This window comes from Drosophila elegans, unplaced genomic scaffold (genome assembly GCF_018152505.1).
Source record: "Drosophila elegans isolate 14027-0461.03 unplaced genomic scaffold, ASM1815250v1 contig_208, whole genome shotgun sequence".
NCBI classification, from domain to species: Eukaryota; Metazoa; Arthropoda; class Insecta; order Diptera; family Drosophilidae; genus Drosophila; species Drosophila elegans.
In genome coordinates, this window is record NW_024545578.1 from 4,089,165 (window position 1) to 4,101,824 (window position 12,660).

Consider the following 12,660-nt stretch of genomic DNA (forward strand, 5'->3'; position numbering starts at 1 on the left):
CTCGCAGTGTGACCTTGAAGTCGGAACCCGAGAGTTCTTCGTCAGGGCTGGCAAAATATACCAAAAATTCAAAACATGTTCGTTCATGAATGTTGTTTGAAAACTGCTAGAACTGTGGTTTTTTACAAATTTTAGAAAATAGTAAGGTTAACATGAGGCTTTTGCTTAATATTTTCCGTCCAAAAATCATTTCCTTTTAAAGCATTGATACCATTTGACTATTACTATTTCCAAATTATGTATTTTGCGATAATTGCAGTTAGTAAAGCACGTTATAATTATTAAAAATGTACTCTTAAATTAGGAATACGGGATATTATGTAGAGATTTGTAAGAATTATGAGAGAACAGCCAATATTATAATCGGGCATGATATGGAACACCTCCACTAAACTTGCGAGAATGTTAGGGATTAATTAGAAATTACATTTGTCGACTAGTGAATCGCAATATATTCCAGGATGGATACGCATTTGTTAGTGGTAATTTATTCTCCCCCCGGCAACATCATCGAAGAAATGACTTATAATGTAAAGTAATGTCAACATTTATAAGTTTGATTGCAGTGGATAACCAAAATAATTCCATCTTTAAATTTCATTAATGTCTTTTGCGTATTTATTGACTTTCAGTGTCTTATGTATTATCTGCAAACATTTTTGGCTAAAAAAATGTAATGTAAAAATAAAGCTTGAATATAACGTATAAACACCTTTGAGTAAATCTCATTTCACTCACTCTTAAAATACCAAAAATATATAGTAATATACAAAATATTCGCCACATCAGTTGGCCGTAATAAAAAACAAAGATTCTTTGGTAAATCAACTAAAATAAAAGCTACCGTTGAAATTGGGAACTCAGGAGAATTGACTGGATTCGGTTTAGGATTTTGGGACCTTATCTACTAGCTACACACACGCGTACATTTTTATATATATGTAGATTTTTGAACAACATTTTAGAATTCTTTATAGTAAACGTCTTAATTGCACAGTAAATGTCTTTAAAATTCGATTGCGTCGATGACAAGGAATTTTGTTCAACTTTGGCTTCAATGTTCCTGGGACTGGCATCCATTTCATCCATTCCATCCTCTAAAACGTTCAGCGTTTTGACTTGGTTTCTTGGCAAGCTGTTGTTGGGTCGAATGGCAAGTGGCTAGGCTTGGGATTAGAATTAGAATTAGGTGTAATCAGGGGCAAGTGTTTCTTCTCCGCTTCATATTAAAAGCTAACAACGAATTCGAGAGTTTCCGAGATTCCTTAAGAGCATATGTATGTGAGTATTCTCTAGGTCACTGGTTGCAAATGTCCGTGGGTGAGTATTTGTGGTAAATGGTGTATTGCAGTGGGAGTTGGGTGAGAAGCATCCGATCCTCAGCATTGGGACGGAATGCGTATGCCCTGTGTTATCGAGTTCTCCAGCACGATGTGGCAGTCGTCCAGCGGCTCCAGGATTTGGATGAGAAAAGTGAGAAGATTGCGGCGCCGCAGGAAGCTCTCCTCCTCGTACATCTCATGAGTAACCTTGGTCAGAGCCATTGGCTTTATGAGCCGCGTGAGAAGGTGCTCCCGCAGGCTAAGACAGATCAGCAGCTGGAATTTACCATCCTTGCCGAGCGCCGTGCCGTTGATCTCGTCCATCAGTTGCACGTACAGCCGCCAAATGCTGGAGATCTCACGGCGCTGCAAACTGTTTCCGCCGCCTCCGCTTCCATTGCTGAGGGAGGAGTCCAAACTAGAGGCTGAGTCCTCCAGTTCCAGCTGCAGATTTTGTTCAAACAGCTCTTTGATCTTGGCTGCAAAAGGTAAAAGGAAATGATTAGCAGGATTCAAATATTTAAGGTCTTGGTAAGTAATCAAAATTTTCAATAATCTCTATAATAGCACTGGCTTTAAATAGACAAAATCCACCAGAGACGTAAGTTTGGGTTTTCATTGCAAATGAATTCCCTGATTGTTAAGATAAAGGTATGAAATGAATTTAGTTTTTTAGGAGTGCATGTTTTATGGTTGACGGATCTAGAATTTTAGCTCTATGTTACCAATCCATTTAACAAGTATATGAACGTTAAATAACATTCTTTTTCTAGTGAAATAAGACAAAAAAGGGTCAAATAGGTTAATTTTTCCCCAAAAAAATGGCACCATAGAAATAATGTTAAGTGTTTGGAGAATTTTAAATTTGTAGCGCAGAGCATATATGTAAATGTAGCTTTTCCAGACTCCAAATAATCTTAGTCAATTTAAAAACATTTAAAAATTCCCCTTACTGAAATAGTCCCAAATGTAAAGATTCCGTCCAAAGAACCGCGCCGACCGAAAGCCGCAAAGGAAGACCTGCTCCAGGCACTTGACCAGTCCATCGTCGCCGCACAGCAGGTTGGTCAGCGTGCCCACATCCCGGTCTCGGCTGGGTTTGTAGTGCCACTTGACCAGGACGTTGACGCAGTTGCCCAGTTGGTGTTGAATTTCCGAGGGAGCCAGTGACTCCTGGCGCTGAACACTGGGACTCCTTGTTCGTGGCGGCGTGCGGGTATCCGCTCCTGGGACCAGCTCGGCGTTCTTCACGCTCGTCGAAACCCGTTGGCCCACCAGCAGGCGTTCCGTGGAATCGTCATCTACGCCGCGGCCCAGCCAACGGCCACAGGGGAATCTTTTTTTTTTTTTGGGGGGGGAAAGCAAAATTATATTACACACGGCGAACCCGGGTTGCTGCTCAGCTTACTTGTAGGTGTGGCCGGTGACCTCATTGCGCATCACCACCTGCTCCACCAGCCACTTGTGGCTGGGTCCCGAGTTGTCATGACCAATGCGCATGGTTGTCAGTAGGCCAAGGTTCTTGTACTGCAAAAGGAAGGGCCTTGGATTAGTTGCTAGGAGGGAATTTGGAGTAGGGCAACCCTCACTTGAACTTTTTTGTTTACTTAATTTTTAACTATATAATAGCAAGACAAACAAATTGGCCAATTCACTAAAATATAATATTTTTTTGAGCTGCAAAAGGGCTTAGCGCCTTAATTAAGTAATTTTCTTTCACACCAAGGGCGTAACTTACATGGAAGATGAATTCCAGAGAGCCCTTGGGGACCGGCACTCGTTGTGTCTCATTCATGGTGCCCGAGACCATGATCCAAACGTTGCTGGAGGTGTGGTAGGAGCCATACTTGCGGGAGGGGAAGATCACGACGCGGTAGGGCAGCTCTGTGGGCGGGAAAGGGAAGCGAACCAAATGATGGCTTATGGGCAAGCTTTAGGGACTGCTAGCGTAACCTACTCGTCGTGGGGTAGATATTGGTGAAGCTAAAGTAGTCCACCGTATTGAGTGTGAGCAGATGGTAGAGGAACTGCTCCTTCTCCTCCTCGCAGCGCAGAAAGGCCGAGCGCTTGTACAGCGATCGCAGCAGGGCCTCGTCGGAGAGCAAGGTACGAAAATGCCTGGACAGCAGCTTCTTCTCCAGCGATAGACGCACCCAAGCACGGGTGTAGCCAATATGCGTCTTGATATCCGCCATGGCCAGCACGTTTCTACGGGGATAAGATCTCTTTGTAATATATATAAGCTTTGGTTTTTAGTGTCTCTACTCACTTTACATCGAACTCTAGGGATTCGGGTAATGGACACAGCTGCTCCAGGCCCACGAATTTATTGCGATCCCGCGACCGACTGCGATTTGGACTGGGCGGACTGTCAAAGTCCGTTTGGAATGTGGAGAGATCTGACAAGGGACAATTTTAAGGCTTACAATTTGAAAAGGAAGACCAAACTTCTTCACTCACAATCCATGCGCTTGCGCATAGCATTCCAGGCCAATGCTGGCGAGGCTGTGGCAATGGTCATCTTGTTGCCCGGACTGCTGGACACCTGTGGCGTCTGTTCCGCTCCCGAACTATCGCCAGCTCCCCTGGTCTCCTGCATCTCGAGGTAGGCCTGTAGATGCGCCCACAGGGCTGACTTGCCCTGTTTGTTTTGCAGGCCATGCGACCAGATCTTCTCCAGCAGATCACACATGCTGGCTATCAGGGTATTCTCCTCGATGCCATCGCCTTTGAGACCCAAGGCCACTGCCTCATTGCCCAGTTTCTCGAGCAGCATGCGGTTGGTCTTCGATTTGATGTCCTACAATGATGTGATAGGAATTAGAACAGTTTCAATCCAAAATCAAGAAGCTTACCTTCAGCAGTCGCTCCACAAACGTCCAATTGGCCTGGGCTATCAAGGCCGGACTCACATCCGCTGTGGTCAGGTTGGCCGAGAGTCGATTGATGGCATTCGAGCCGGGCTTCTGGTCCAACGAGATCTCCCTGGCCCGCCACTTATTGCCGTTCTTCACCCGCCGCAGGCTGTTGCCTCTGTTAAGGATGCGGATGCGGTTGCGGAATCGGAGGCGGATTCGGATACGGATACGGTTTTTGGTTGAGGTTTTTTGTTGGTTGATGGAGGTTAGCGCGGATGAGTTTGAAGTTTCGGTTTGAGTTTAGTTTGAATTTCGAACGAGAATAAAGAGACAGCGGATTAGTGGGAATTTCGAAGGGGGCTCGAGGATGGGCTGGTGGATATGGATGTGGATGGATGACCAGGTGGAGTAGGATTAGCAGGCGGTGAGCTGTGGGCAGTGCATGCGGTGCAATTTACGGCGGGAAGGGGGAACGAACGAAACAAAACAAAACAAAACAAAGAGTCTCGGTTAACGATTGGAGAATGCTGAATTTATTGTTAATTGGTATGCACTAAAAGAAAACAATACGAGTAGAAATAAAAATATATGCTACCAACGGAAGTGAGTATCCAGTGGAGAAGGCGCTATTTGATTCGATTTGAGCCAATTTGAGCTAACAAAAGGTACACATGAGATACATCTACGTACAACTAAGTGTCTATGGTATCTATAATTAATATTTACGTAATATCAAACGTTTGCCATCCCTTTGCGGGGCTAAGGTACATTTCTCCCCCGATATTTGGGGACTCTTGTTATTGGATGGGTGCGGGGGTTAGGGGATAGGGACTGGTGTTCGATCTTAAAGCAGGACGTGCTCTATACGACTAACTATATAAACAGAGGGAACTGAGGGCAACTACCTCGAGGCGCACTCCTGATTGAGAACACCCTTCTCGAGCAGTGGAAAACTGCGGAAGTAGGCCGCCCGGTTGGCCAGAATTTCGCTGGGTGGCGTCACTTCGATGTCGATGCAGTTGAGCCGCTTCTCAAAGCCCTGTTGCGAGTCCTGGCTGAGCACACACGGCTCATAGCTGGTGGCCGCGATCATGTTCTCCCCGTGACGTCGCCTGAAATGGAATAGCATAACAGAGAAATACATTAAAAATACATTCTCAACATGGTTTTATAATAAACATGAATAATTAAAATACTGATTAAAAAAAACAAAGGAGAAATGAGGAACAGTTGACGCAAAACTATTAAATTAAAGAGCTGGAATATTTATAATTTATTATAACTAGATGACACTCTGAGAACATGTCAATCATGTTAATCAGTACAAATTTTAATTGGTTATATTGATGTAATATTTTTTATAAATATAAATACTATTAAATAATCCTATGTTCGTGGGCTATTTTAATTTACTTAAATAAAAATATTTAAACTTGATGGCACTCTGAAAATCATGTCACTCCACTATATTAAACCCCAAATGTAAGTCAACCAAAAACGACATAGTATGTACGTTATCCAAATTTTAGTGTTGCTTGTCATTGTGATTTTCGTGATTGGTGATATAATCTATAAGGAAACCAGCCCACTTCCCACTAACATGTCGAACTCATCTCTTAAGGATGTTAAGCGAGTGAAGAGGGAGTAAGTTAATAACAGAATTCTAACGCCAGGTACTAATTATCGTTAGATTCTTCAACATGCGACCTGCTCAATATATGCGCAAAAAAAAGGGGAAAGGGGGAAGTTGGTACAAGTGGAAGCCGAAAAGAAGACGACGTCGTAATCGTGGTGGTAGAAGTAATACTAGAGGCTTAACTAATAGTGAAAATGTTTTAAGTATTCCGTTCGTGATATATTTTATGTTATTTGGACTATTATAAAAATATATAACGTTTTACTACTCATTTTTACACTTACCTCAGTAGTTTAACGCGCTGATCGAACAGCTGAAGCTGCTCGTCAGGCTGCGACTCCCACATGGCCAGGATCTTGTTGTCGATCAGCGTGGCGAACATTTGAGATTCAAGAAAGCGCGACAGGAAGGCGCGATGGTGCTCCGGCTGATCGGACAGGAACGAGGACTTGTCAAAGTTCTGCAGCGTTTCACGGTTCGAGATCCACTCGTCACGCGCTTGATTTGGATAGATCACAAAGTACTCGTAGGCGTGGAACATGTGCACGAATCGATTGAGGAAGATCTCTCGCACCGAGTTATTGATGCGCAGGTCCTGGTAGTACTGATCCACGGGGCTCAGCTTTTGTTTCTCACCACGGCGAGCGGTGACTGGCATTGTGGCGTCCACTGCGTCCACGTCGTGGTATATGCCGACCGGTGAGGAAGACAGCGAGACTGTGGGACTGCCCACAGGAGAGCCAGCTCCCCTTATACCTCCCTTCCTGCGCAAAAAGTCGGCGATGCGTGGCACGTGATCGATCCTCGAGGGATGTGCAATCAGCGGTTGGTAGTCCACGACACCACCGCCTGGCGATCCCGACAGCGTATAGACCGTCTCCTGTAGCTGTTGAAAACGCTCCTTGCTACGGCGAGCAGCCTGCAAGCCAGTGGGCAAAGTGCAGCTGGAGATCATGGCATCCACTCCTCCTGGTCCGCCGCCACCATTGCCGCCCGGCCCTCCTCCAGCTCCCCTGCCTACATAGCCGTTCCTAAAGCTGGGCTCCTGGTCGCGGTCCCGCTCAATCTCGAACTTGTCCAGCACCGAACCAATCTCGGCCATAAAGTCCAGCTTGTGTGGAAAGACTGGAAGCTCCTCGGGCAGCTGGATGTGCTTCTTGTCGATATCCACAAAGCAGAGCGTTGCCTCGCTGCCGATCTTGTGAGCAGCCTCGCATTCGGCATGCAGTCCCATCACAAAGGGCACTGGTGCATCCAGGAAGTGGTGCAGGGCAGCTGGTAGTATAGGAGCATAGACATGTGGCCACACAAACGGAAACAACAGCGAAGTAATGCACTCGCCCACGATCATAAGTCTTTGGTAGTCTACAAATACGAATACATAATACATGTTATTTCCCTTTACATATTGTTTAAAACTCCTACCTGTGGACCGCAGCAGGACCTGATTCTCTAGAAGGACGCAAGTCAGCAGCTGTATAACACACTCCACGCCCAGGTACTTGAAAAGCAGACGTAGCGGGAAGTCGAGCAGGGGCAGCTCGGTGGCCAGAAGTGGGCGTTGAAGGATCAGTGCAATGGCGGGCAGATGCGGCTCTGTGGGCGGCAGGTAAACGCGGATGGACTTGCCCGGCTGCGGCAGCATCACCTCATAGAGTATGTTGTACACATAGGACTCCAAACTTATGCCAGCACCAGGCTGACGGGGAAGACATCTAGGATGTAGGAGACAAATAAGTATCAGTGAAAATGTTATTATATTTATAAGTGAGGTCACTCACCTGTAGAGATTCTTGAGAAACATCTGGGCGGCAAAGGCGTAGGGAGCCTGGCAAATCAGCGTGATGCTCTTGGCCACGTACAGCTTGTCCTTGTTGATGTCGTAGTAGCTTTGTGCGGACTGCGGCGCCTGGCCGGCCACCTTAAAGTGCCTCGGCAGTGAGCGACTGACCGGGCCATCCTGCTTCACCCGGCTGAGCGAGTGCGTCTGCTGGCCATTGGACAGCTCTGTGATGAACATGCTCTGCAGCGTGTGAATGGCCCCGCAAATGTTCCTGTTACGGATCTCCTCGTAGAACACCAGGCTGAATCCATAGCACCGCTTTCCATCCTCCCGCGTGGTGGCAAACGAATGGAATCTGGGCTCGATGTTATGCTTCTGGGTGCGGAAACGCAGGCCCTGCGGCAGGGAGAGCTGTGTGGAAGACAAAAGGGAGGGCAGGGTGACTACTTAGTCTCAAGTGGCGGGCATAAATAAAATCCATTCATTAGAACACATGTGCCCAGATACCCGAGATAAGAGGGTTTAACGGGGTGGGATGACGCGGCCGTAGTCGTGGCATCAATTAAAAGTGCTCCTCTCTCCACTCCCAACTCGTATCAATGAGCTGGCTAGCCAAGCATGAATTTCCACCGAAAGGGCAGCCAATTGAGCTCAATTAGACATGAATATGGATTAGGGTGGGTCGAATACTTTGCATTTTTAACAATTTTCTTTTGATATCTTTTAAGTTATGAAAAATATATTCTACAAAATTAAATTTTAATATAAAAAAGAGAAACATTAAACATGGCTAGCAAAACAAAACGACCTGATTCCAATGACACGTGTTTATCCATCATCTGACCTAATTACACACATTTTTCATCATCTTTTGACACAGAATATGGTATGGAAGATGTTTTTTGGGCTTATGGTGGGTCGATTACTTTAAATGCGAAAGTTTATGCAGTTATGGGGCTATCGTAAATCATTTTTTTTAATATCTTTGGATCTTTAATGAATATTAAAAAAAAAAAAAGTATTTTAAGCTATGAATACACAAAATCAAACAATTTAAAATTTAAATGATTAATTTTGGGCTAATGTTAGCTGGCTATATAATGATAAAAGTTTATCTGACACTATCTAATCGAATTTAACCGACCCACCCTAATACAGACGGATGGGGAATGACCTCCTGATTTACCATGCAAATTCCATGGGCATCGAAGGGGTTCCAGGGCACATTCTCGGGATAATGGGCCAGTGGTTTGCTCTTGTAGGCGCGGTCCAGTGGCGAGCAGTGCAGGTTGTCCCCTGAAAGATAGGGATATTAAGTATAACCAACCGACTCTTGGCAAGCATTCACTTACCCGCAAAGCGATCCGGCTCGAGGCCCGTGTCCAGGTCCAGTCCACATATCACAAAGTAGTCGGCGAAGCGCGAGAACTGCGGATCCGCGTCCCGCTTTAATTGGTTTAGCTCGGATTGGGACTGGGACTGCTCTCCGGGCGAGGTGGGCGATTGGACCTGCTGGCCGGAGGATGGCGGCATCTGGTTGCCACCACTGCCATTTCCACTACCATTCCCGCTGCTGAGCATCAACTTGGACAAACGACTGGCGACGACATTCTCCCGCGTGGTCATCGCTCCTCGTCCTGCTCCTCCTCCTCCTCCTTTTCTCTCTCTTTGTCTTTAATCCGCCAAGTGGGACATCAAACAAAAAGCACTGCCTCCATGTGTTCGTGTGCTGCTTGTGTGTGTATACATGTACCGTTATGCGCTCGCGATTTCGTGCACTTTCCAATTTACACAACCAATCAATTTCCGTCTGCAAAAATACGTTCAAGTGCTATTTTTATTTATTTGTTTTTTATTTTTACTTTTGACGAGAGTGTAGGTGTGCAGGAGAGAGTGTATGCAAAGTTTTCTATGCCAATGTCGTTGCCCACGTCCGTCCACCACCACCAACAACAACAAAAAGGGCAAAAGAAAACACTCTCCTTCTCGCACTCTTCACCCACCTTTCTGCCACACAACTTTGCTGTGACTTTTGGAGCTGATTTCTTTGGAGCCTTAGAAACTGGGTTAAAAACTGGTTGCGTATTTGTTTGGAGCCAGCAACAACAGCAGCTGGACAAATACAAATATATGTGGAGTATTTCCACTGAATTTTTTGGCAAACAAACTACTAGAGGTGGATAAACATCGATTGGTCGGGTGGTTGAGAACTTCGGTGGTTGGGAACTTGGAGTTCATAATAAAAACGTGAAGTAAAAATTAGTTTTTTTTATTTTACTTTTCAATATCATGGGTTTAAGACGAAATTCGAGATTATAATTACCAAGAGGTAAAGCCTTACAATGAACTGAAAGTAAAAAATTAATTTTGAAAGCAAATATAGTTTCGTATTTTTTTTCAACGGTGGTTACAGGAACTTGATCAATTTTATGAAAATTTTTTTTCAACGGTGGTTACAGGAACTTGATCAATTTTATGAAAATTAAATCACTAAATTTATACTTTTGCATCATATAGAAAGACAGAACATTTAGAAATAATGTTAAATTATTGTTATGTTAAATTAAATATACAGGTCGGAGTTAACTTAATATGAAAAAAGTTAAAAATTAAATTGAATACGTGAGTTTTTAAAACTGGTTCTCTAAGAAATTGGTTCTTTTAATACCGCAAAGAGGATGATTATAGCAACGGAACCAGTTCGCAAGCGGTGAGTTGTGGTGGTGGGGAATCAGTACGCAGTCAGCACGGAACTAGTTCTGAACTGGAGCAAAGCGAACGACCTGACGTGAAAAAGTGTATCACATAACAATTCGTATTAATTTGGAACGTAAATTGTGGCCCCGTCGAGACAGGAGTATTGGCTTGGAGCAAAACAAAAACTGGAGGAGTCGTGGTGGTCAGAAGCGAAAGTCAGGGGAATCCAAACGAATCGACATCGACATACCACTACCCCCCACCCCCCATGCGATTGATTGATTGAGAACACGAGACCACGAGTTCTTGGCAAGATGCACTCGTCACTCAACTGGACCTCACGCCTGATCTCGCGCGCCCTGCGCAGCAGTTTCTCCACGCTCCTGGAGACGGCCACGGGAGTCACCAAATCAGGAGGAGCAGGAGCGGGAGCCACCAAATCAGGAGGATCAGGAGCAGCAGCAGGATGCCCTCGACCTCGTTTTGTGTCAGTGGTTTGCGGCTTCGCCAAGGACAACCTGCGACACAAGTACAAACCGGGCAAATACGGCGAGGATTCCTGGTTCAAGGCCTCCACCGAGAGTGCCGATGTGATGGGCGTGGCAGACGGAGTGGGCGGCTGGAGAAGCTATGGCATTGATCCCGGCGAGTTCTCCTCGTTCCTAATGCGGACCTGCGAGCGCCTTGTCCAATGCAGTCACTTTAATCCCCAGCGTCCGGTCAACCTTCTCGCCTACAGCTACTGCGAGCTGATGGAACAGAAGAAACCCATCCTGGGCAGCAGTACAGCCTGTGTGCTGATCCTGAACCGTGAGACGAGCACCGTACACACGGCCAACATCGGCGACAGCGGCTTCATTGTGGTCCGGCAGGGCCAGGTGGTCCACAAGTCGGAGGAGCAGCAGCACTACTTCAACACACCCTTCCAACTATCCCTGCCGCCGCCGGGACATGGTCCGAATGTCCTCAGTGACAGTCCCGAGTCGGCGGACACCATGAGCTTTCCAGTGAGGGACGGCGACGTCATCCTGATTGCCACCGACGGTGTGTTCGACAACGTGCCCGAGGATCTGATGCTGCAGGTGCTCAGCGAGGTGGAGGGCGAACGAGATCCCGTCAAGCTGCAGATGACGGCCAACAGCCTGGCGCTGATGGCGCGCACCTTGTCCCTCAACAGCGAGTTCCTCTCGCCCTTCGCCCTCAGCGCAAGGAGGAATAACATTCAGGCGCGAGGCGGCAAGCCCGATGACATCACCGTTGTCCTGGCCACCGTGGCGATGTGAGAGATGTGTGCGGTGCTCCAGGTGCTCCAGCCCCCCACAAAAACCATCCTCCACCCTAGTGATTAACGTTTACTTGTAGTCCGTACGTGTTTAGTTAGCTTTAGGAGCCTGTTCCGTGGTTCTGTCTACCGTTTAAGCTGCATGTTGAGATTGAGATTGTGGATGAGGACGATGACGATGACGATGACGAGGATGACGACCGAAGACCGACGACCCTTTGAATTGTTAGTTACATATATACGAGCAAAACTCTTTTTCGAAACGACATCCTGGTGAGCAACCCCCGCCTTGATTGTATACATAACCCTCGCTATAAGTAGAGAAATGCGAATTATCTGCCCGGGCGATCTCTGTCGTCAGTGGCAATTCTAATCACTAATCACCCACAAACAATAAACAAGCAACCAACCAAGCGATTGCGAAACAAACCCCGATGCCGATGTCGAGGATCGGGTATACGAGTCCGGGGTCCGGTGTCCGGATGGTGGACCCGTAGCCCAAGTAAAGTGGAGTCGAGTGCAGCTATCTGACTGAGGACTGAAGGATTTAGCCATTTACCCAGGCGAACTGTCTTTAAACAATTTTTGTCGAAATGTACTCATTGAAATTTGCGACCCAAATAAAATTATTCATTGAAAAAAAAAAACAACGAATGCGATCTGTAGTCATTTCGGAAAATAAATTCATTAAAACAATTAATATATGTAAACAATAAAAAATGTATGGAAAACTTAAAATAGAACGTTCTAATTGCCTTAGATTAGCTTCATGGTCGAAAAGATGTAAATTAATAAATACAACAGCGGGAAAATTGATAAATCTTGGTGGAATATACATACTGATTCAATGCGACGTAGCAATCTCAACAAAAGCACATTAAAATAATTTATTTAAATATATTTAACAGGTATTTGTTTTTCTTATCTGGAAGAAATCGATTACGGTTCTGTGACGCAGGTTTACTTTTGTGAACTAAGTCAATAATAATAACAACAAAAGTTTATAAAAAACGCATTCTATTAATTGACACCGATTAGCGCCAGTGTAATATATATTTACACCTGCGGTAGAATTAAAAGGT

At 45.5% G+C, this 12,660-nt stretch overlaps 2 protein-coding genes and 1 long non-coding RNA gene across 5 annotated transcripts; 2 read left to right on the top strand and 1 right to left on the bottom strand.

Moving 5' to 3' along the window:
* Window positions 1-595: 595 nt before the first annotated feature.
* Window positions 596-9,773, bottom strand: LOC108146189 (DENN domain-containing protein 5B). Of its 3 annotated transcripts, none has more exons than XM_017272098.2 (15): window positions 9,603-9,773; window positions 8,952-9,409; window positions 8,786-8,895; window positions 7,598-8,010; window positions 7,242-7,531; window positions 6,101-7,181; window positions 5,086-5,292; window positions 4,178-4,355; window positions 3,783-4,122; window positions 3,592-3,721; window positions 3,280-3,530; window positions 3,061-3,206; window positions 2,731-2,849; window positions 2,276-2,658; window positions 596-1,801 (listed from the first exon to the last, which is right to left on the bottom strand). In XM_017272098.2, the coding sequence occupies exons 2-15, from the start codon at window positions 9,223-9,225 to the stop codon at window positions 1,380-1,382; spliced, it is 4,344 nt and encodes a 1,447-aa protein (XP_017127587.1). In that variant the 5' UTR covers window positions 9,226-9,409; window positions 9,603-9,773; the 3' UTR covers window positions 596-1,379. The 3 variants fall into 3 exon arrangements, with proteins under 3 accessions (XP_017127587.1, XP_017127588.1, XP_017127589.1); XM_017272099.2 differs by lacking the exon at window positions 9,603-9,773 and adding an exon at window positions 9,462-9,578; XM_017272100.2 differs by lacking the exons at window positions 596-1,801; window positions 2,276-2,658; window positions 2,731-2,849; ... (2 more) ...; window positions 3,592-3,721; window positions 3,783-4,122 and having other exon boundaries at window positions 4,326-4,609.
* Window positions 5,678-6,087, top strand: LOC108146190. Its single transcript, XR_001774465.2, has 2 exons — window positions 5,678-5,824; window positions 5,871-6,087. It is a non-coding gene; the product is annotated as an uncharacterized LOC108146190 (long non-coding RNA).
* Window positions 9,774-10,343: 570 nt separating the features above from the next.
* LOC108146448 (protein phosphatase PTC7 homolog) lies at window positions 10,344-12,478 on the top strand. Its single transcript, XM_017272458.2, has one exon. The coding sequence runs from the start codon at window positions 10,611-10,613 to the stop codon at window positions 11,577-11,579; it is 969 nt and encodes a 322-aa protein (XP_017127947.1). The 5' UTR covers window positions 10,344-10,610; the 3' UTR covers window positions 11,580-12,478.
* Window positions 12,479-12,660: the final 182 nt, after the last annotated feature.

Bases quoted from the DNA above. Each gene is read 5' to 3' on its own strand.
- LOC108146448 (XM_017272458.2), top strand. From the start codon at position 10,611: ATGCACTCGTCACTCAACTGGACCTCACGCCTGATCTCGCGCGCCCTG.
- LOC108146189 (XM_017272098.2), bottom strand. From the start codon at position 9,225: ATGACCACGCGGGAGAATGTCGTCGCCAGTCGTTTGTCCAAGTTGATG. The intron at 3,722-3,782 runs GTGAGTGAAGAA...GTCCCTTGTCAG, and splicing joins TATGCGCAAGCGCATGGATT to ATCTCTCCACATTCCAAACG. The intron at 3,531-3,591 runs GTGAGTAGAGAC...TTATCCCCGTAG, and splicing joins TCCCTAGAGTTCGATGTAAA to AAACGTGCTGGCCATGGCGG.